Source organism: Phyllostomus discolor, chromosome 3 (genome assembly GCF_004126475.2).
Source record: "Phyllostomus discolor isolate MPI-MPIP mPhyDis1 chromosome 3, mPhyDis1.pri.v3, whole genome shotgun sequence".
Classification (NCBI taxonomy): domain Eukaryota; kingdom Metazoa; phylum Chordata; class Mammalia; order Chiroptera; family Phyllostomidae; genus Phyllostomus; species Phyllostomus discolor.
The window spans coordinates 27,282,394-27,304,147 of record NC_040905.2 but is presented as its reverse complement, the minus strand read 5'-3'; the positions used below and the strand labels follow the sequence as shown (position 1 = coordinate 27,304,147).

At 44.3% G+C, this 21,754-nt stretch overlaps 1 protein-coding gene across 5 annotated transcripts in view; it reads right to left on the bottom strand.

Annotated features, from left to right (window-relative positions):
* Positions 1-21,754, bottom strand: part of CTNND2 (catenin delta 2) — an 828,740-nt gene that overhangs the window by 6,485 nt on the left and 800,501 nt on the right. For all 5 annotated transcript variants that reach the window (XM_036020261.1, XM_028518208.2, XM_036020263.1 and 2 more), the window contains 3 exons: positions 10,609-10,735; positions 6,689-6,820; positions 1,492-1,565 (listed from right to left, as the gene is read on the bottom strand). In XM_036020261.1, the coding sequence (XP_035876154.1) occupies positions 1,492-1,565; positions 6,689-6,820; positions 10,609-10,735 (333 nt within the window). The remainder of the gene's footprint in view (positions 1-1,491; positions 1,566-6,688; positions 6,821-10,608; positions 10,736-21,754) is intronic.

Genomic DNA, 21,754 nt, shown 5'->3' with positions numbered 1-21,754 from the left:
TCCAATACCTTCTGTTGCTATTTTCCCCTCTGTTTGGGCAGGCGTGTTGACATGTGAATAGTTGGAGCCACCCCTGGTGATCTCTGCTCTACAGTTCATTCCCAGACTGACTTATTCATTGGCCTCTTTGCTTTTAGCATGGCTAGAATTGAGGGAGGCTGAGTTGATGTCAGGGATGTGTCAGGAGGGTCAGGGCATTCCCCAGGGGTTGCAAACAGCACCAGATGTTCCAGGGGCAGCTGTGCATGAACTGGAAAATTGAGGGCAAAGGGATAACTCCTCTAACCAGTCTCCTTTCTCCTGTTGATGGTCGATTAGAGCAAAAATAACTTCAGGTCTAGGAGATAGTTTGCATGTCCTCCTCCTTCCCTTACAAATGGTTCTATACAGGACATTCTACCCACTGGAAGGGGTTCTCTTTCCTTTTCAGAGATGCCGGCCTGCTGGGTGTTGAGAAATGTTCAAAAACAACCCATTGCCCTTCCATGTTGACTTTTATCTGGGGACTGTGATTGAGCAAACAGGTTTTGGGTTTATCTTTTCAGCCCAGCTTTCCTGATGCACGAGAGGAATCTATCAGTAAGAAGCCCATTCTGGCAATGGTTATTAGTAGCTAACAGATATAAGGAATGCCATTCTTTCCATGATGGCCACGCAAGGGGGCAGAAAAGTATGAGGTTGTTCATCAGTGATGGAGCTGAGGCTGAGCCTTTTGGCTTTTATAGTCCCCATAGAAACCACAGAGCAAATGGGCTTCGATGAACGTTTGCTGGATAAAACACACAGGCACAAACTTAGATCAGTTCTTTAGGTTTCTACCATCCCAGAGCTCCTTGAACCTGAAGAGACACAAAAATCACTCAGACACCTTGATAAATTGTGAGTCTGACGCCAGAGACCTTGGACAAGTTGGGGTTCAGGACAGAGAAGGATCTGTTCTGCATTTCTAACAAGCTCCCGGTGACGTTGGTGCTGCTGCTTCAACTAGACTTTGAGTTGCAAGGCCCTTTAAAATGCATTCTATTTAGCTGTTCATATTGAAGCTGATGCGTCTGTCTGGTTAATAACTATCACTCATAGTGAATGCTCTCTTCTGAATGAGAGTTGGCTGGGTTACAGGAACTGCTTAATTCCTGTCTAGTAATTAGCCGATCTGTCTAGTAACCAGCATCTTAGGTGTGTGTAATTGGGGCTTGCCTTCTTTCTTTTAGTTTTGCATCATAGTAGAAAACTTGTTTTCCACCATGAAATAACATGTGTGGTTGTGGTAAAATTTAAGACTCTTTTCAAATTGGAGGCTGTTGTAATGACTGCCAACCACCCACATGGATGCAGGGTGACATCTGAGGGAAGGACAGTAGGGAACAGGACTTTAAAAAATTATTATTCTTCAGGCATGCTAGATAGAAGTTAACTTATTTTGACAATTTCAGGACAGTTCACACAAGTCGAAGGGAAAAAATAAATACAAACATTCTGTATGTCCTTTACCTGGTTATGTTTGATGTCTTCAGTGGGCGCACCATATGAATTCCTATACAAAGTTGAAATTCCAGTATTTTGAGCTAAAAGCAAAGGGAACAAATGTATTAGTAAAGAAAGCAAAATTTCTAATGGAGGACTAATGGCTTTCAAAGCAAGTTCTTGCCCTAACCAGCCTGGTTTCTCCTGGACCATTCCAAGTGGAAGAAATTCTCTGGCCCCAAACACTTCACTTTGCATACAGATGGTAAGGAAGAAGCACAGTTCTTCTATAAAATCCCCATATTTTGTCAGCCTCCTGCAATAATGTTCAGATTGCAGACAGGGTCAGGGCAGGTGCGACAAACAGATGGTCATTTTGCAAGTTTTATGGCCTTCCTTTCTGGTGAAAACTGGGAGATAATAAAAGCTTGTCACTTGCACTGAAGCATGCAGGAATCTGTATCAGCAGCTTTGTTTTTAGCAGGAGAGTGACAAGAATGAAATTTCTAATTTGAGCTCACAGAAGCGCCCGGTCATCTTTCAGGCAGTTCACTGCTCAAAGGCCCGAAGGACAGGTGGGAAGCACCTCCTGCGTGCTCCTTGCGCATCTGGGAGGCTGCGGCGTTGGAATCCTGTGAGATAGACACAGGAGCCCCCACTCTGCCTTGTGAGCAGCCTAGCTAAAAGGAAGGGATGTCTCTTCTAGCTACTGGCAGCTTGCAAAGGCCTTGGTGGGGTGCTTACCTGGAACCTATGAGGCTCATGCCACAGGTACCCAGAGGAAGGGCCCTGGGTACCAACCCCTTCATAGCAATGATAAGGTTATGATTAAAGAAAGATCTTGAAAACATTTTTTTGTACAAGCCATTGGGGTATAAAACACTCCAGAAATAAAGAAGGGCTTATCTTTTGCTTCCAGTATCTATGGGATAATGAAACAGGATGACACACCATCTCTTCTGTAATAGAGACAGGTCAGTCTAGACACAAAGTCGGTGTAACCTATCATCTCCCCTGCAGCTATTACTAAGAGCACATAATAGCTGTGCAATAAAGCTCCTCTTGGGAAATTTTATTTGGGAAGTGAGGGTTGAGAGCCTACTTTCGATTTTAAACACCACCCAGCCAGACTCTGGCAGAATACACATCACTTCTGTCTGTACCACTGTGAAAACCACTGTCCCGTGCCAGGACCAATGCCCTGGACGCCTCCTTGGAGGCCCAGCTTCTGCTCTGCCCAACCCTGCTTCCCCGTCCATCCTTTTACCAATAGCCAAGCAGGCATCTTGTTAGACAAACTGGATTATGATACAAAGCCAAGCTCCCTGTTATGGCCTACGAGGCTCTGGATGGTCTGGCCTCTGCCAAACGTTCTGCAGTATCTCTCACTCCTCTTCCCTTGCTTGGGGAGCCCCAGCTATGCTGGCCTGCTTTCCCAGCTTGAGCCTGCCAAGTTTATTTTGCTTCAGGGATGTTGTACTTCCTGGCTGATCTTGCTCCCTGGAACTCGCTTCCCCCAGACTCTGGACTGCCTCTCCTTGCTGATGGGTAAGTTTTGGCTCAAATGTCTCACCCTTGACCTTGGCAGATAAAGTAACCCTGTGCACTAGACACCTTCTATTTCATTGCTTTGTTTATTTTCCGTATCACGCTCAACACTATGTGTTATTACCTTCATGGTGAGCTTGGTCTACTGTTTATCTTGTGTATCTACTTTCATGTATGAGAGTAGAAGCTCTGTGATGACAGAGATTGGTCTGTCCTGACACCTTTGTAGGTAACCCCAGCATCTGGGACAGTGCCTGGCCTTGATGGATGCTCACAGAATGGATGCTTTATTTACTGAATGAATGAATCAATGAATATGGGTAAACCTAAGAAAACTTGCCTTCAGAACTACAATTTGCTGATGGAAAATGTCACTTCAAGAATAAGGTGAAAAAAATTTTCTGTTGGAATAAACTACAGTTTTATTTGGTAGACCATTCACTATCAGAGCCCCGGCCTCCCTCCCTGTTGTGTTTTGGCTTCTGAGCTAAGCTGTGTCTCCTGAAGCTCTTTCCTCCTGCTCTCTGTCCATTTCACCCGTTTAGAGGAGACTGTGCAGCTGAGACTGAACTTGTGTCCTTTGCAAAACTGTGAAATAGACATCTTCACGAATGCTCTGCCCCTGTAAGCGGAGCTCAGAGTAGACTCACAGGAAAGTGCCTTTCTATCCTTTATAGGCCCCTGTTTCCAACCGAATCAGCATATTAAAGATTAGAATGGCTTTCAAAGGCATGAGAGACACTGACAAAAACAGACTAGACCATTTGATGTAAAGGCATTTGGGAAGCTTAGAGCGGAGGGTGAAATCCCCAAGTGAATTTTTAAAGTCAGCCTGTGTAGCTGCCGGGATCACACAGCCCTCCTGTGATGCGTGCTTCTCAACACGTAATGTTCCCAGGGGATTATGACCTCAGGAAAAAGCCATAACAGTCCCGCATGCCTGAATGAGCAGCTGACTTTGGCTTTCTGAAGGCTCCTCTGTGGCAAAGCAGCACTAAGGAGAGAGACACTTCAAGGGACTCCATCTAAGTGAGAAAATGAATCCAGAAAAGGTGGGTGCAGGGAAGCCTGGAATCAAAAACCTAAATGGATCTATATTTCTAAGACGTCATCGATGAGACTATAACCCAGGCAAGGAACTGCTTTCACTTTAAGCTTTCCCATCGTTGGATTTTGAAGGTGAAGCCTCCCATGGTTTTCCCGCAGCAGAGAGAATGTTTGCTTTGCGGAAAATGGTAGGACATCCTCATCCACTGACGCCTTAGACAGAAGGAAGTGGCCATTTTTCAGATTTTTCAACATGCTGAACTCTGTGTCCTCTGGATTTACTGGTGAATGAGAAAAAGCAGTGCTCTTGATGAGGAGGCCATGAGAAACCTGATCTGCAAGTCAACGCTGGGATGCTGAGCGCTTGGGGAAGTGTGGCAGAGTGGAGGTTGGCAATTCATCCTTTCCATCCCTCCATGGTTTGCTGGTTCCCACCCGGCGTCGGTGAGGACTTATTCAAACCACTGTAGAACGTGGTGAATGCCACCACCTGTCTCACCACAATACCATGATCTCCATTCACCTCATTGCTGATGCCCCTCATTCACACTGCCATCACTGCTACCTCCTCCATCAACGGCAGCAGCAGCACCACCGCCACCACCACCGTCACCATCATCAATATGATTGTAACAACTACCTCTTACACAGTACTAGTTGGCTTAAGGGAACCTTCCTGTATAAACATGTTGTTCAATAAAGATATCGGTGTTCTTCTAGGCTTGCTACATGATTGATAGTGTATTATTGAATTGCATTTTTAAATGAAGTAGACCAAAGCTGTTTAAGCCTCTATATAAGTTTGAAAATTTACATATATTTTAATACTAGAGTTGTCAAGATCCCCGCTATTTTCTAGGAAGACTACACATCAGAAACATATTAGGTTTTATTTTTAGTTTATTATGTGTGCAGGGCACGATTATCTACCACTGGAATTATCTGAACAGAAACACTCACATTTAAAAGCCTTTTGAACGATTCCACTGGGGAAGAAAGTTCAAGAGAAAAGTTAGATAGCAATGCAGTCAATTTCACAATTGTTTCTTATAATTATATCATCTCAATTTATCATTCCAGACTGCCTGTGAGGTGGCTACCTCAGGCAACAATAGTTGCAAAATGAATGGGTCAGGTGAGTTTGGTTTCCCTCCTGCTCTGGAGCCATCCGGGCAAATCAGATTCTCTGCCATGATAAGGTACATCCTATGTAACAAGCTCAGTCCTCCCCTCCAGGCGACGGTTCAGGAGTGAGGCTGAGACATTTGCTTACAGGGTCTGTACCTGGAGACAGAGTGCCCACCTAGCAGCGGGGATCATGAGCGTCTGTCGACTATGCCTCTCTCTGTGTAGCCATGTGGAGTTACCTGGGGAAACACTACCTCTGGGGTAAGAACATTTACCACCAGAAACATTTTCTTAGCTATTCTGGTCTGGGAGAAAATCTTCATAAATCATCCACCTCATTTATCCTGCTTCCCTGCAGGTCTACACCTAAATATTAAAGAAATGCACCCCATACTTTTAAGACTTTTCTGATAAGAGGGTCTCAGTGTGTGTTTAGAGCCATGCTCTTCACACCCCAGTTTAACGACTGGCCCAATCTGGCTCTGTTTTGTTCAAGCCCTGTTCATCATGGCCAGTTTTCAGGAGGGACCCATCTCTATGTCTATGTGGCAAAAAAGGGTATGAGTCCTTAGCTAGAGATCCTGATGACTCTGGCAGCTCTGTTCCCAAGGCATAGCCTCCTCTGCATCCATACCCCCAGGGCCTTGGAGGAGGGGCAAACGAGGGTAGGACGTAGTATGTGGAGAGCCTGGAGGGGATGAGGAATGTGGAAGGCAAACCTTGCCCCGAGGAGAGCTGCACAGAATAAAAGGAGAGTTAAGGTCAAGTCTGGTTATTAAATGCCCTGGGCAGGGCACACTGCAGGGGTGGTAACGGGCACCAATTTGGCCTCCACGGAGCACCAGCTGATGAGAAAGGAGAGACAATGGGTATGATTGGGGTAGTGAAGGATGAGGAGGAGCAGGAAAGATCAATTCCTCCTCAGGGAAACCATGGTCATTGGTTCTAATAAATCTTCTTGGGAGTTCAGTTTCAGGGTAAAAGGAGAAAATGTCTCAACAGAAGTGGGTTTCCCTTAAATTCTCTCCCTTTGCTGTCTTCCCTATTCCCCCCACCCCCCCACCACTTCCCTTTCCCTCTTCTCTCCTTCCCCTTTCTTGCCCTTTTTATCCTTTTGCTCCACTCTTCATTGCTAGTGGGCAAAGCTTGATATGCCAACTAAGAAGAAACCTACGGCGACTTCTCTCTAACTTGAGAGGATATTATGAGCTAGGCAAGTGAGAGGAAAGGGGAAGGTAAAAAAGAGACTGATGATAACGTGTGTAGAGGACATTTTCTCTTAGCTATTTTCAGGAATAAGATGCTACATTTTTGCACCTCTGGCTTAATCTCCTCATCTCCAATCCCTGGGGGTCTTTACTGTCAAGCTCTCAAGTGACCTGCTCGCTGCTAAGCCCTGCTGAGCTGTCAAGGACGGCTTGACATCTGATGTCCCAGTCTTCTTCCCTGTCCCAGATCAAGTCACCAGCTCCGAGGGGGGAACACGCAAAGCGGAGCTCACCTGTCATGGTGTCTTTCCTGGAGGTGTGTTCTCCTTTCGTTCCGTGGTAAGTGGCGTTGCTGCCAGTGGACTCATAGTCTGTTTTCCTTTCTTTGAGGCTGATCATTTCCCGAGGTGAAGCTGGGGCACTTGCTGCATAGAGAAATCAAAAGGTTGACTTTCTGAGTCTCATTTCACAGCGTGGATAGCGCTCCACATGAACAGTTAAGGTCATAAATACACCTGGCTCCACATATGTCAATATGTGTGCATGGACCTGCTGATTTCCTCGTCTTTACTCATTTCCTTACCCTGTGTCATTTGGTGTTTTGTAGTTAAGGGGACAGATGATGCTGAAGGCAAGTAATTAAGAACTCTATCCTGGGGCCATCGTTTTTAGAGAGACATTCTGGTGGGAACATGACCTGCCCTAGGTGTATGGGACAGTTTTAAGAATGAGAATGATTTTGGTTTACTTCTCTTTTTTTATTATTTTCTTTCTCTCCCTCTCTCTCTTCCTTCTGTTCTTTTACTTTCCTCCCTTTTTAAATTAGATGTGTTTCAGATGTGTTATATTTAAAAGCTTCAATATAAGCTTTTGCTTATATTGAAGAATCTCTGATTAAAATAAGTATTTAAAATAAAATAAATTGTACTTAAATACAAAGTCATGCAGGAACTCCCCTAAAGGAAGCCAAAGGAAGCAACTCTCCACACAGGGTGATCTATGGAGCCCAAATACTCCAGCCTGCAAAGATCCACCTGCAGGGGTGGGCTGGGGGCAGGGTGTGGGGACAGCTCCTTCTTCCTGATGGGGCGGCATCTTGCTCCAGCTCTTTTGATGAGTGCCCCCAACAATCGGTCACCCACACCTTGCACCTTGGCCAGCCCTTCGACACTTGGTGGACCCTGGAGAGTGAGCCCTATCATCCCTTTGTGTTTCCATTTCTACAGTGGTGGATTGTGATTAGGGGAGTCCCCTGGGAATTCCATGATTCTTTAACAAACTGGCCCCAGAACATAGAAAAGGCTGAACTTGTAGGTAAAGGACTAAATGAGAAGAGGTTTAGTTTTCTTGAAAGATGGGATGGACTGGGAGGAACTGAACAGCCCTGTCAATGCAGAGATGTGGTGCAGGGTGCACAGTATGCCTGTGTGTGCTGTGCACCCCACCCTGTGGTTGTCCTCACATTGTTCTCCATGCTCCTCGAGATGCCACTCATATCTGGAGCTTACTCAATTGCATCTAACTCCATATGAGCTCAGCAAAATACCGTTCTGCCTCAAAGCCTCGCCCAGCTTCCTGTGCTTGGGGCGATGCTTCACAAACTCATCTAACCTTGAGACTCACCTGAGATCTTAGGGATTCCAAGGACTCAGCCCTGGATTTTGGGGGTCTGGATTTTCAGGAAATAGGGCTAGGAATCCACATTTAACAAGCAGACTTGGTGATTATTAAGGCCAGGGGAACTCTGGAGAACTTTGATTTTTAGGACAAAGCCCTTTTTCCTTGGCCAGTGTCCTTGCTCCTCCCCAGTCAAGCCTCAGTTTTCCCTGCAGCTTATCATTCACACTCTCTGCAGAATCCCTCAGCTCCAGCCCGCTGGGTAACCTTGGTCCCTGAATGTACCCCTCTCTCCACTCTCTGAACCATTGTTTCATTTCATCAAATTCGGTATCTCCGATGTGAAAATCCCTACTCTAGACATGGGAGACAGAAACATGAGTTGCATCACACTTTCTAACCCAGAGGAACTCTCAGCCAGGAGAGGAAATAGACATGCAAATAAACCAGAATAAGAGGCTGGTACTCAGAAGATGTCACAGCCAAATACTAGGAGGTAAACGAAGGGGCCTTTCCATGGTTTCCTGTCTCCTGAAAAGCCACCACTCACTTCTCAAACCTATCACAATAGAATCAAGGCTTATAGCTCAGCTCTTGAAACTCTCAGAGGTTTCCAGTCCTGGGCTGCCCATCAGGAGTAATTGCTTGGAATACTTTGAAAAATACAGATGCTTGAGTTCCACCCCAAACCAGCTGGACCAGAATCTCTGAAAGTACATCCAGTGGGAAGACAGGGAAGGAAACCATGTTTGCTCCACATAACTCAGCCAGACTCTGTCCAGGCCCCGAGTGTTCCCAGAACCTCCCCCACTGCGTCCCATCCACCTCCTCCACCTGCTGCCCCTCCTTCTGGTCTCCATCCTCCTTTCCCGGGAGAGTCCCTTGCCTGCCCTTGCTCCTTTGCTTTTAGGTCTTTCTGCATGAAGGCTGGCCATTTATTAGTCACTGCCAGGCAATCACAAAGAGACAACATTTTGGAGCCTGTTGACCAAAGCTTTCACAATTAGAATCTAACATTGCACAGATGGTGGGGTTTATTAAACTACATCAAGTGTGTAATTATCTCCTGAGACCTCGCACACAGTGGTCTCTGGTAAACCTGGGTGATACTTTGGGAAAAATCATATCGCGTACACAAGTGTTTGTTAGGTGTCTTTGATGTGTCTGGCCTAGGGAACAGCAGGCAAAGCCTTAGCTGAATGGCTGGGATGTTGACATCCTGATAGGGTGCTGCTGCTCCTCCTGGCACCTTCCAATCTATTCGAGCATTTCATCTTCCTAATGCTGATTGGTTCTTAGCAATTAAAGCTTTTAAAAAGTCTGTGCTTGCCAGACTCATTGCATTTTATTTTTTTAAGGAGTATGGAAATAATTTGCTGTGCTTCTGACACAGGTGGAAGTTTCTCCAGTCACATGGGCAAGGGTCCTGATGCATCCACTGTAGGACTAAATGTTAGGAGCAGTAACACCACACTAAAGAACATAAGCCTTCATGGGGCTGGGAGGGGTCATTATTTCCGTCAAGTATTCCCCATTCATTTCTGATTTTCCTCGTCATCCTGACAGTGCAGTACTGTGCAGAGTTTTATGACAAGCGTTCTCAAGGAGAGAGGGACTTCTGCTGGGGCATGTTCTCTATCCTGCCCTGTGAGTAGTGGCTCCTGAAATTATTATTTCCTCAGCAGTGAGAGGACAGCAAAGAGTATGGAGAAAATTTCTTTAATAAAAGCCTATACAGACATGTATGCTTGCACATATGTGCGTGTGCATGTGGGTGCATGTGCATGAGCACGTATATGCACATACAGTTATTTATCCATCTTTCTCACAATGGAAACCACAATGCAGACATAAAAAGACAAGTTTTAAAAACTTATACTTTGAGTAAAACCACAGTAAATCCTATGTCACATATACACCAAACAGTGTGCTCATATGTTTCTTCAATTTTTCTTTAATCTTTGGCATTGTATGACATGATTGAAAAAGGGTATAAAAGTAAAATATCTCTACAAGTAAATAAAAAATGTTAGTCCAAAAGCAATGAGAAGGTGAGAAATTTAGAAAAACATAAACGGCTTAAAGGTTATGCTTGGTTATGATATGAATTTATCCATCATTTATCTGCTGGTTTAAAGGTAATAATAACAAGCTGATCAGTAATGAAATCCTCAAGGATGTAGTTCAAATGCATATCATTCCAAATGAAGAAACAGCATGTCCTCTCTCCCCTATTCTGTTATCCCACTTATAATTGATAAAATGAAACTCAAACTATTTTCAGTTAGAAAAACATCCATGGAAAACCCTGACTTGAAAACACTTGACAGCTTTTATCTTTGTTCCTCACTGAATGTAGGTCTGTGATCTGCATTTCATGTCCATGACACCTGTGAGAGATTTTTAGAAATCTGCTAGAGATTTGTTTTGAGTGTGTGTGTAACACAAAGTTGCCATGGCAATAAAAAGACAAGAGAGTCCTTCGATATTTCCAGCAAATGTCGGCAGAATGGGGAAGGCTCTCCTCTCTGTGGGGGTCAGCTAAAGGGCTAGGGCAGAGGGAAACCAGGCCTGGCTGGCTCTGGGCATCTCTTACCTGAGCGGTTGTTGGGAGACACGCGCACAGGGGAGATGGAGGGCGTGCGGGAGGAGGAGTAGGGTCTTTGCCGATCCCTCTCGATGGTTGAAGATGAGGCTACAAAGTGATATTGTGACCATCCATCCTGCAAAGACAGCATGCTTTTATTAAGTGGGGAAGGCCGAGTGATTCTTCACTTCCTGATGTTTCCAAGTTCCAAGCATTTGAATTTGCAAAACATTCCTGCAATCTGTCAGAAGCAATCATGGAGCTCTGCACCATTATCAAGGTTAACAAGAGACAAGTGTGAACTGAGACCCGCCTCCTGCTCCCCCCAGACAGACCGACATAGGAGAGCCTGCTTTCCTTCCCAAATGCGGAATAAATGGTCTCTTGGCAAACCTGCTTTGGCCAGAAGCTTTTATTTAAATGAAAATGTCATCCTCAAAATGTTGAATGATCCAGAAACTGTCTCTTCTTTGCCTACCTGGTTCCAGCTCATCCTGGCTCTCTTTTCAACCAACAGGCTTCCAAAAGGGTTTACACTTTTGTTCACAGGACCAGGTGCCAAGCAGCATTCTCCCTCCTGGTTTGACTCCCCTACATGGTGCTGAGCTTCCTGCTCTGTCACAAATGTCCAGTCCCCACTTGCCCAAAGCCTCCAGCATGTGTTTACGCTTTCACTGTTACGTCCTCTGCTTTGCCCCAGAAATGACATTTCTTAATTCAGAGCATATCCAAAATGCATCCTGCCAATCTGATCCTCTCCATTAAGCCTTCCAGTATCAAGTTAATACATGAAAAGCATATAGGCTATCGTTCATTATAGAAATAATATAAATGCATTATGGATAATGTTATGAATTTAGAGAGCATAAGAAAGAAAATAAAAGTAGCCAACAATCCACTCCCCCTTCCCTGAGATGTCCTGATAGGATGTCATGGTATTTCCTTCCAGTCTTTTTCTTTTTCAAGCCAAGTTCATTTCTATCGGAGTAATATATCAAATAGCACCGGCAGTATACATAGAAAAGCAGACACTGCCCTACCCACAATTCCTGCTTCACAGGGGCAACCGTTTTCAACTCCATTAGCTTTTTCTTTTTCTGATAATATTTAGGCATTTAAAGGACTCAATGGGACATACTTTGGGGTTATAGGTAGTGGCTCAGGAAATTGCTTAGTCAAAAATTTGGCTTCTTTGGTCATGAATAAGTATTGGGTTGGCCAAAAAGTCCATATGGTTTTTTTCCCATAAAATAAAAGACACGTTTTTCATCATCACCAATAACGTCACTGATCTGGATATTTTGAGATGTCAGCTATCTGTTGTGGTATGATGTTGATTATTCTTAGTTGCCCTGATTTGATCACTGTCAACTCCAGTGGGTCTACCCAACCACGCAGCATCATCCAGCAAGAAATCTCCAGTAAGAAACTTCACAAACCACTTTTGACATGTTCAATCAGCCACAGCACCTTCTCCATACACTGAAGAAATCTCATGTGTGTGTGTGTGTTTGAGTTGCATTTTTACCTTTCTTGAAATAATAAAGCATAATATTCCAAAAATGTTGCGTATTTTCTTCCATCTTCAATATCAAAATGCCTACACAGAAATTCACCAATTTTGATGTTTTTTTAAATGTACGCCGATATGACAGCTGTCACAATACAATCTAACAAAATTGTTTCAAATGAAGATAAAGTCAACTATGTACTCCTAGAACCATCTTACAGAAAAAAAATCAAACAAACTTTTTGGCCAACCCAATAATAATATGGCATATGCCATTAAAGGTGAGCAAGGTACTTTACATCAGAATATCAGCTAATACTTAGTATTTGATAGGTTCTAAGACCAAAGGAGACAACTAGGTATAAATGCGACGCAACCCTAGGTTTGGTTTTCTTGGCAAGATATCAATGGATTACTCAGCATCACTGTCTTACACATGCTTTTGGAGGTATGTCTTGCTCTGCAGTTCAGATTCCATGATGTTTATATCACTATGGGACCATGTAAGTACTCACATCTCTGGAAATGTCAAGAACGTGAATGTAACAATAAAACTATATACGAAGGAAGAAACTTTTATAAGGACAAAAGTTTTCAGATCCTTCGTAAAACCCAGTTCTGAGAATGCTAATGTGTGACAGAAACGTGACAGTAACTTGTCTATGCTTGGTGGGATTGGCAGATACCAGAGGACGACGAGGAGTATGTAAGAGGCACCAGGAAAGCCATCTGAGTCAGACACCTCTGCATATGGTGTGCCTGTGGACACAGAAGCTTCGAATGGAGCTGGGAGTCCTAGGTGAAGCTTAGGGAACAGGCAGAATGGGAACCCTCCCAAGGCTCTTGATTCAAGCAGTTTTCTGAGTCATAGCTTGGGAGCCCCTGGAGGTGCAGGAAAAGGAGCTCTGGTTACTTCTCCATCTCCATCTTCCTCTCATTCACAGATGCAGAGTGAAAGGTGCAATGCAAGGACCGAAACAAAGAACTCTAACATTGCTACATTCAACAATGCCTAGAAGAGACCTTACAATTTGAATTGTGATGGTGGTACATACTTGCAGATGTCATGGAGAACAGTGTAACACTGGATGTTATAGACCAGGGTACAGATCAATCAACGCCTGTTTTACTTATTCAGAGTAATTAATTTCCTTGAGGATAAATATACTGCCCTTCCACATCTTTTACTGCATGAAATTTTTCATCATTCAATTGAAAAAAAAAGTTTTGCTTTCTAAAGAAGAAGGGAAATGAAGACACATTTTCTTTAGGAAAATCATTACTAAGGTAGCACTTCTTTTATTCAAATACCCGTGTAATACTTGTTATCTAGACAGCTTGCAATCAATTTACTACTCATTTACTTCCCCCGTCATTCAGAAAGGCCTGAAAGTGGTTTACATAAACACATACAACCTGGGCATGTAGCTTTTAAATCATTATTTGTCTCTTTGATCACTACTTTTTTTCCTTGAAGTGTTAACTCAATGTAGACCAGAGACTTTTTTCCCCGAATTCTATTTTATTGGGTGTTTAACCAGAGTTCCCTTTTGCATCAACCCTTTGACCACCAGGGATTAGATAAGACAGCTGAGGGAAGAAAAACAGAACGAAGAATAGCCATAGAACCTAGGGAAGGGCCGTTAATCCTTAATATTGGTGATAAGGAACTCTCTTCACGCCTATTGGTCCCCTCTGGCAGAACGACCCAGAAGCTGTACCCCTCAGCCCAAAACCCAGCCAAACTGTCAAAAATGTGATATGATATCTGTGCCTCAAATTGGTTTTTATTTTTAATGCATTAAACTTAAGACTGGAGTTTGTTAAATTGTTCCAAGTATATAGCGATAGAAATCCAAAAGAGAAGAGAAGTTCAAAGTCATTGAACTTTAAATTGCCACAAGGAATAATCTGATTTTCTTTATCTTCCCCTTTTACTGTCCTTCCACGGGTTTCGGCTCCTGTGCGCAAGCTCCTGATGTGTTTCTTTATGACACTGTATTATTCCCCAAAGCTACTATCATCCATTTTGTACTTTCAATGGCCCAGCATGCACAGGAATCCAGGTAATGTTCTCCACAGCCTCACAGTCACCAGTCTTCACGGTTTGCCTGCAGATCTTCCCCTGAAGTATTTCGAGGTCCCTGAATTTTTAACAATTTCCATTTTGTTTTTTTCAACCATCCTGCAATCAGCTCCAAGAAAACTATGTTACTGGGGAGACATCCACGAACAGAGTTCATATAATAGGGGGGCTAACCGAGAGGTTCTCAGACTGGTCTACGTGAGGTGAGTGTAACACACACTTGCCCGGAGCTTCCTATTCTGGACACTTTGTAGGATCTTCCATCAAGATCAGCCCATGCATTCATTAGGTTTTTGTGCAGAGGATGAGCTAGTGCTGTTTGCTGAGACTCAAAACTGTTTGCCTTGGGTCTTTCTGTTGACGGGGAGGTGAGATTAGAAATCCGTCAGGAGTCAGCCCCTTATACCAGTACACACGAGTATCATAATTACAGGTAAGCTCTGTGTCAGTTGCTTTTCCATAAATAAAGGTCAAAATGACTCAATCGGCTTGGAGAGTTTTAAAAATAGTAATGCTTGGGCCACAGGCCCTGAGATTCCGTTTAAGTTGTTCTGCGTCAGGCCTGGCCACTGGCAATTGTCAGAGCCCCCAGGCAATGCTAATGAACAGCAGGACCGGAGCCATTGGCTTGGAGTTCCCATGCACAGGCAGCAGTGACCAATAGGGACACAGAATACAATTTTTTTTAAAGTGCTAAATTCTAGGAGGCCCTAATGTCACTGGCTTCATTTGGGGATGTTGGATAAAGCATCCTCAAGGTTGGCTTTCACAGGAACAAAGAAATATGTCCCAACCACAGAGCAGAGAGGTGCCACACACACACACAGTGAGCCCTGATCACACCTGATGACCTGCTACTCGCTGGCTGTGTGATTCAATTTCACACGTCTGCACCGCAGATCAGCCAGCTCCACGGCCTGACACTGCACCTTCCCTTTTCACACCTGCTCAGTCTGACTTACCCTGCCCAGTTTTGTGCTGGGGAAACAGGAGGCAGGTACTGCATGTTCATTAAGTGAATGCTAAGTGAATTATGTCCCTGAGCTTCAGAGGAGCTTTGAGCAATGCTACTTAGCATTATTTTCTTCCCCTGCTGTGAACAAAATGCTATGATATCGCACTACAGAAAGCTGCAACCTTATCTGGCTCCCCAACTGTGAGGCAGGGCTGCGTCCTTACTGAATTCTGAAGTCCCGGTCCTTAACACAGACCCTGCAACACAGAGGTGCCTCCTGTATGCTAGTGGGATCCAATGATTTTCAGATGGCTGCATTAATTATTATAAAATGAAATGCTGACCTAGGTCATTGGCTTTGCAACTAGCCTCTAAGTCCTTACACTTTATTGTTCTATAACAAATGAAGGTCATTAGAGCTTTATAATGATTTATTTTTAATTTTAGCTTAGAGCAACCTCATCAGTATCATCTTCTGCTGTTGGTATATCTGTCTTTTATGGCATACTTGCAGCTACGGTGAAGGCAGTGTTAGTTTGGTAAAACGGTGCCAAAAAATAAAATAAAGGCCACTGACTGCCTACTCTATTTTAAATAATAATTTCTCTCAGCTGCCCGTGTTTCAGTGTGAGGTATATAAAATTGCCTCCTCTTTAACCAATCTTGTAAATAAGTTTGAAGCATCATTATACCTGGGCGCATCTGGTCCTGGACTGTTGCTGATCGCTCTCAGAGCACGACTTTGCTCACCACCCCAGGCCCTTATCTACTGTTTCTTGTGTCCTGCAGTTCAAAAAACTCATGCACGTGTCCACAGCAAATACACAGTGCCTCCCAAACACAAACCCTTAGGAGAGCCAGGGAAGAAAAGGAGGAGAAGGGAGAGTGCATCGATTTCTCATGAGAGATACTCCAATACATTTTAAGGTTGGGTACTGGAATGCACACCTACTTCTGGAATGTGCCACCAGACCGAAGGGGCCGGTTTCTGAAAGGGGCACCTTGTGGGAACATTACTGGGCAGGGGACAGCAATGACCAGAGCAGGGGTGCAGTGCATTGTGGTGTGGTAGGTTAAAACTGAGCCACATGGGGGTGTTCACAGACTTCCTTCTCCCCTGACTGCTCAGAACATTCTGTTACCGCTGCTGGCTGACCACTGGACCCCACCCGCCACCCCATGCTGGATCAGAGAAGGAGCGAGGGACACTGCCATCTGGAGGAGCAAGGAAAGGATTAGGGAGAGATGCTGATCCATCCATCTGGAGAGAAGAGGTGAAAAGGGGAAGTAAATATATCAGGGGCTATTTGGAGGATCTAGAGATCAGGGAGATAGGAAAGGGGTTATATACCAAAACCTCACTGATGTGCTTCAGGAGATGAGGGTAACAGGAAATGGAATTTCACATTACTTCTGTTGTGACCTCTGACCTCTGGAAGAAAGCCCATTTTAGAGAATGGTCAACGATGGGGTGGAAGGGGACAGAGTGAGCCAATGGCCACAGCTACAATGGTGAGTCACATAGTGATGCTCCCAGTTATAGATCTGGTTGCAAAGCACATGGTGTACGTTTTACCTTGAACTTCGAATTGAGGTTGAACAAATCTTTTCTAATGACAAGTGGCATTTCTGACTCAGACAAAAGTGTTAATAAATAATTAATCTTGAAATGGAGACTCGATGTTTATTTCTACTGGGCATATCAGTTAGAACCCAAAATATATACTAACACACTGTTACTGTACAGTCATTGGTGTTTTTCCTCCCTCCCCCACCCCCTATCCCTTTTTAAAGCAGCTCTGGGCCTCATGAATCTGAGAAGATTTATTCGGTCTCCAAACAAGGATTTCTCAGTGGGCATACAGAGACTATTTGGTTCTGAAGTAGCAAATACAAATTTTTGCTTTAGTTGTCTTCGAAAGCTCTCGGCTCATAAAACTTGTCAATTCTAATTTGCTTTGAGTGACTTGAGATATAAAGAAAAAATGGTGAAAATCCTTTGGGCATTTAGCAACCCAAATTCATCCATTCATTTAACTTAGAACACTCATAGCTTGTTACTTGAATTCACTAACAGGACTTCTTCATCAGGAACCCATTTTTTAAATGAAAGTCAAGACATGAACTGTTTCCATCCTCTGAAAATGGTACCCTAAGACACCACAGCTCACTTACAAGAAATTCGATTCCTAAAAATTGCGCTGGTTTTCCACTCATTTTAAAGTGGAATAGACCTACTAATGTACTCACATGAAGCAGAGAAAGAAAAGATGGCAAATTAGTAGTAGTTATACAGACATTCCCCTTATTGCAATAAAAGGTATTTTATTGTGAATGAAAAAGGGATTCTGCAATAAATAGGACAAGGTCAGTGACCAAAAATGCCCCCAACAGGGTGATTTGACCATTGTTGGGAACTGCCCTGCCTGGTATCAGAAGCTGTAACCCCCGCCTAAGCTAAGGCTAAGGGAATGCCCTTGGGACCATAAGCCAGCAAGGAGACAAAAGCTTATCTCCCTGGCAGGAACGCTGCTTCTGCTGCTTCATTCATAACTGAACCCCAAAGCTTGGTCGGTTAGCCAATGACGGGTAAGATTCTCCAAGGGGGGAATGATCTAAGACAGGCACGATCATGTGAGAGGCCCCCAAGAAAGGACTTTGGGGGCTACAGCAAAAGGGGGTGATGGACCCTTGCTCCTTGGCTTTGACATAGCCTGAGTCCTCGTTGTCTGGGAGAAAATCTCCTTATCTCTTGGTTGCCTTAGTTCCCTTGCTCCACCTAAACCTGAAACAATGACAGGGTGGTGCAGCAATGTGCTGAAAAGGGTGGGTTCCCTGGGTGGTCAGGCCTAAGAAAGAATATGTAAGATCCTGTGAAACCTGCTTTGTTTAGAATGCTCTCAGTTGAATGATAAGGGTCCAAGGAAGAAGTAAGTTTGTTCCTTAAAGTCTTACAGCTCTTTGACCCTGACTCAAAATAGGCCCTCAGACTTCCTTGTTGTCTGTTGTTTGATCCTTACTTCCTAGCGATGAGTAATGAGCTTTTACCTGAATTCTTATGCAAACGAAACAAAAAAAAAGCCTCTCCAGAGAGGGAATGACGCACTCTCCCTGCCAGGGAGGGTGACCAAGCAGTGCACTCCCCACGTGAGGAGTGGCCCTGCTGCTCCTATTCCCTCACAGGACCTGGATGTCTCTGTGTATGTTTTTGTCGAGTTTCGACGAGCCATCTGCAGTGTTCCGTGATCACTGCTGGCCGGTGACCCACGCAACAGACCATAAATTCCTAACCGGGCAGGTCAGTAGGTAGTCATGCCTAAGACCTATAACTTCCCTAATAAAAAGTCTGTCTTTGTCTTAAGCAAGCCTGTCCATTGTTCTTGGGAATGTAGGTTAACACACCGGTAAAATACTGGAATAATCCTCTTTTTCAGAGCCCTCAGAGGTATAGCCCCGTAGAGGGAGCATAGGATCTTGCCCTTACACCATTCCTATTTACTGTAAATGTTAAATGTTAACTATCTTATAATCCAGTTACTGAGGTTCCCCCACCCCCCACCCTTGCTTTCTCTGTCTCCTGAATCTACCACCACTGAATTTCACGTAATCTGTTCCTACCTTACTGGATTCCGAATGTATCAAAAGAACTGCAAGACTGCCATTCTCTGGAACATTTTCTCAGTCTGTTGAGAACTTGCTTCTTGGCATGTCCTCAGTTTGCCTCCAATAAACTCATAACATTGTCTATAGGTTTGGATGTTCTAATATCAACAATACAGAGAAATGGACATAGAGTATTCACAGTCTTTGTGGCTGAAGACCAAGCCAGGTTTTACACTCCAGCTCCTCTCTGCTGTAAAAAACCAAGCTTCCATTTATTTTTAAGGCAAACTGTTAAAGAGTCATTAAAACTAATTCCACCCACAATTCCAAAAGCTATTAGAGTTAAATATTTAAGCTACATTGCAAGGGCCAAAAGGAAGTGTTTGCAGTTGAATGCAGAAATAAATACCACCTGATGTACCAGTCACTTTCAGTAGTTTGTTTCAGCTTTGGTGCTCCTAACAAAATGTAATTAAATTGGTTTGGATACTTAAAGATAATAGAATACATAAGGATAAGAATCTTCAGCAGTGCCATATTTTAAAAGCAAATACCGAGTAAGTCCACTTCAGAAATTCAATTTATTGCCATTGGCCTAGTTCTAAAGAACCAATATCACCAAGAAGATTTGACAAGTTGGAAGTTTATACAATTTGGTTGAAGAAAGTAGTTAATTGGTATGAACACAATGCAGAAAACCTGCTCAGAGAAATTGAAATAAGACCAGATTAGTCCTCTTGTTTTCTGGGCATCACTTTTGAAGCATTACAACAAAGAGCTGACACAAATGGTCTTTGTCACTGGCCTTCGTATTCCAAGTAGGGCTGCAAATCAAAGTCACGGTGAAACTGAGCAAAGTTCGGTCTTCAGGATTGCTAATGAAAACATCTGACTTCTAGTATCAAAGTTATTCTAACCTTTGAAAAGCCAGGCATTTTACACACATACTCAACCATAGTCAATAAGTTCAAAGCTCACGCTGGACCCTAATCTCCACATTCCACCCCATTTTAAAAATGCCATGGAAATGGAAGCAGTCAGTGCATGTACTCTCTGCTAAGCTTATACTCTGGGGTAGCTGCACTGTGGCATTTGTTGAATATGTAACTCTCACTGGGAGACACAGAAGCAAGAATAGGGAGAGAGGTAGGCATGGTTCTTGTGTAGGAGATGGATATTTAAAAATGGTCACATCACATTGCATTTGTAGTAAGAGCCATGAAGGAAAAGCACAGGCTATTATCAGAGATCTTTACCAGCCTTGGAGAGTTGGACAGAGTCAGGGGGGTTTCCTTGAGGGAGTGACAGCTATACTGAGATGGAAGCCACCAGGCTTGGTGGGAGGAGTGGGAAGGCATTGGTGGCTCAGGAATCAAGCTGTGCCCATGCGGTGCAATGGCTCTGAGGGTGGCACAGCCCTGTGCCTGTGAGGACAGCAAGGAACACCTAGGAGGCCAGTGCGGCTGAAACAAAATGACCGATGGGGAGACTCCAAGCAGGTGAGCTGGGAGAGATGGGTAGGGTATTATCAAGAGAGAACTGGAAGCTACTGAAGAGTTTTAACTGGGGGACTGGCTAGGTTAGATTTGGGTCCATAAAAGTGTACTGTGAATGTTTAAAGAAAAGCAGGTTGAAGATGATAAAGTAGGTTGAACTCAATTGACCTGTGCTTTATTTTATATTTTTGATACCTTATATTAGTGATTAGCGATGAATCTGTCATCTGGTTAAGTGGGTCACTCCTGGTGAGCAGAGAGCACGGCTGGCTCTCGGTGCAGCGCATGGGACTGAGTTCCTTAGGCTTCCTCATGGGCATCACTGACAGCCTGTCATGGGCGCTGTGCTATGACAGGGCAAGGAGAAACACGAACCAGCATGCCCCCCCTCAGGTGCTGTGACTGTGCCTGATGTTGCTGGAGCTATGAAAACGAGTCTGGAAACTTACAGTCCTTCCTCTTCTCCCATGGAGCTGGCCTCTCTGCGTAGGACTAAGGGGGCAGGGCCTTGGGCCAGTTTTCAAAATTGAAGCCAACTGGTAATTACTGCAGAAGCATTTTCAATTTATGGAAGTACTCTGGGCTCTCTGAAGACAGTGGTTCTTATGAAACGTGGGCAGGGATATCAGACAGTGCTGGTGTAGATAACATGAGATGGTGGGCACAAGCATCTCAGTAGCCTTTTCTTTCATTTGTCCACTTGTTCATTTGACAGTTTGTTCATTTGTCTTTCAGTTAGGCCCATTCCTCAGCCTCTCTTGCAGGGAGACTTGGCCACATGACTAAGATCTGGAAGTATCTCCAAAGGCATGCTCCAAGAAGAAAAAGCATACCCTTCCCTGCCTCTATCCCTTCCAAATGCCTGGAATGCAGACAGACTGAGGGCCAGTGTGGAGAACGTGGATGAGGACAACACGCTAGATGTGGCAGCTCTGAGGGAGCAAGAGCCAGAACCCTGTTTGGGAGGCATCATTTCAGACTGGGGCCACTATACTCAGACTCGCATGTGAGAGGTGTGGTTGGCTGAACTATGGCCCCTTGAAGATGTCCACGTCTTAATTCTCCAGAACCTGTGAATGAGTTACTTGAATGGCAGAGTGGACTTTGCAGATGTGATTAAGTTAGAGATCTTGAAAGGGGGGAGTTATTGTGAGTTATCTAAGTGGGGCTAATGTAATCACAAAGGTTGATACAGAGATGTCTGATGCAATCACTGGGAAGGAGTGGGGAGAGGCTCCTCCTAGGAGGAGTTTGCCTGAGGCAGTGGTAGACAGCCTACGGATGGGATTGGCTGAGAAGCTGAATGCCTCCAGAGTGTGTGGAATTATGGGCAAGAGGATCTGAAATAAAAGAAGGGCTCTCGGACGGGTGGGTGCTGGCTCTCTCTGGCTCTCTGGCTCTCCTTCTTTGAGGATGCCTGGAGGATCATTTTGCAGCTGCCTATACCCCCCAACAGATGGTATTTTGGACGGGAAGAAACTCCAGGTGCAGCCTAGGGTCAGGCT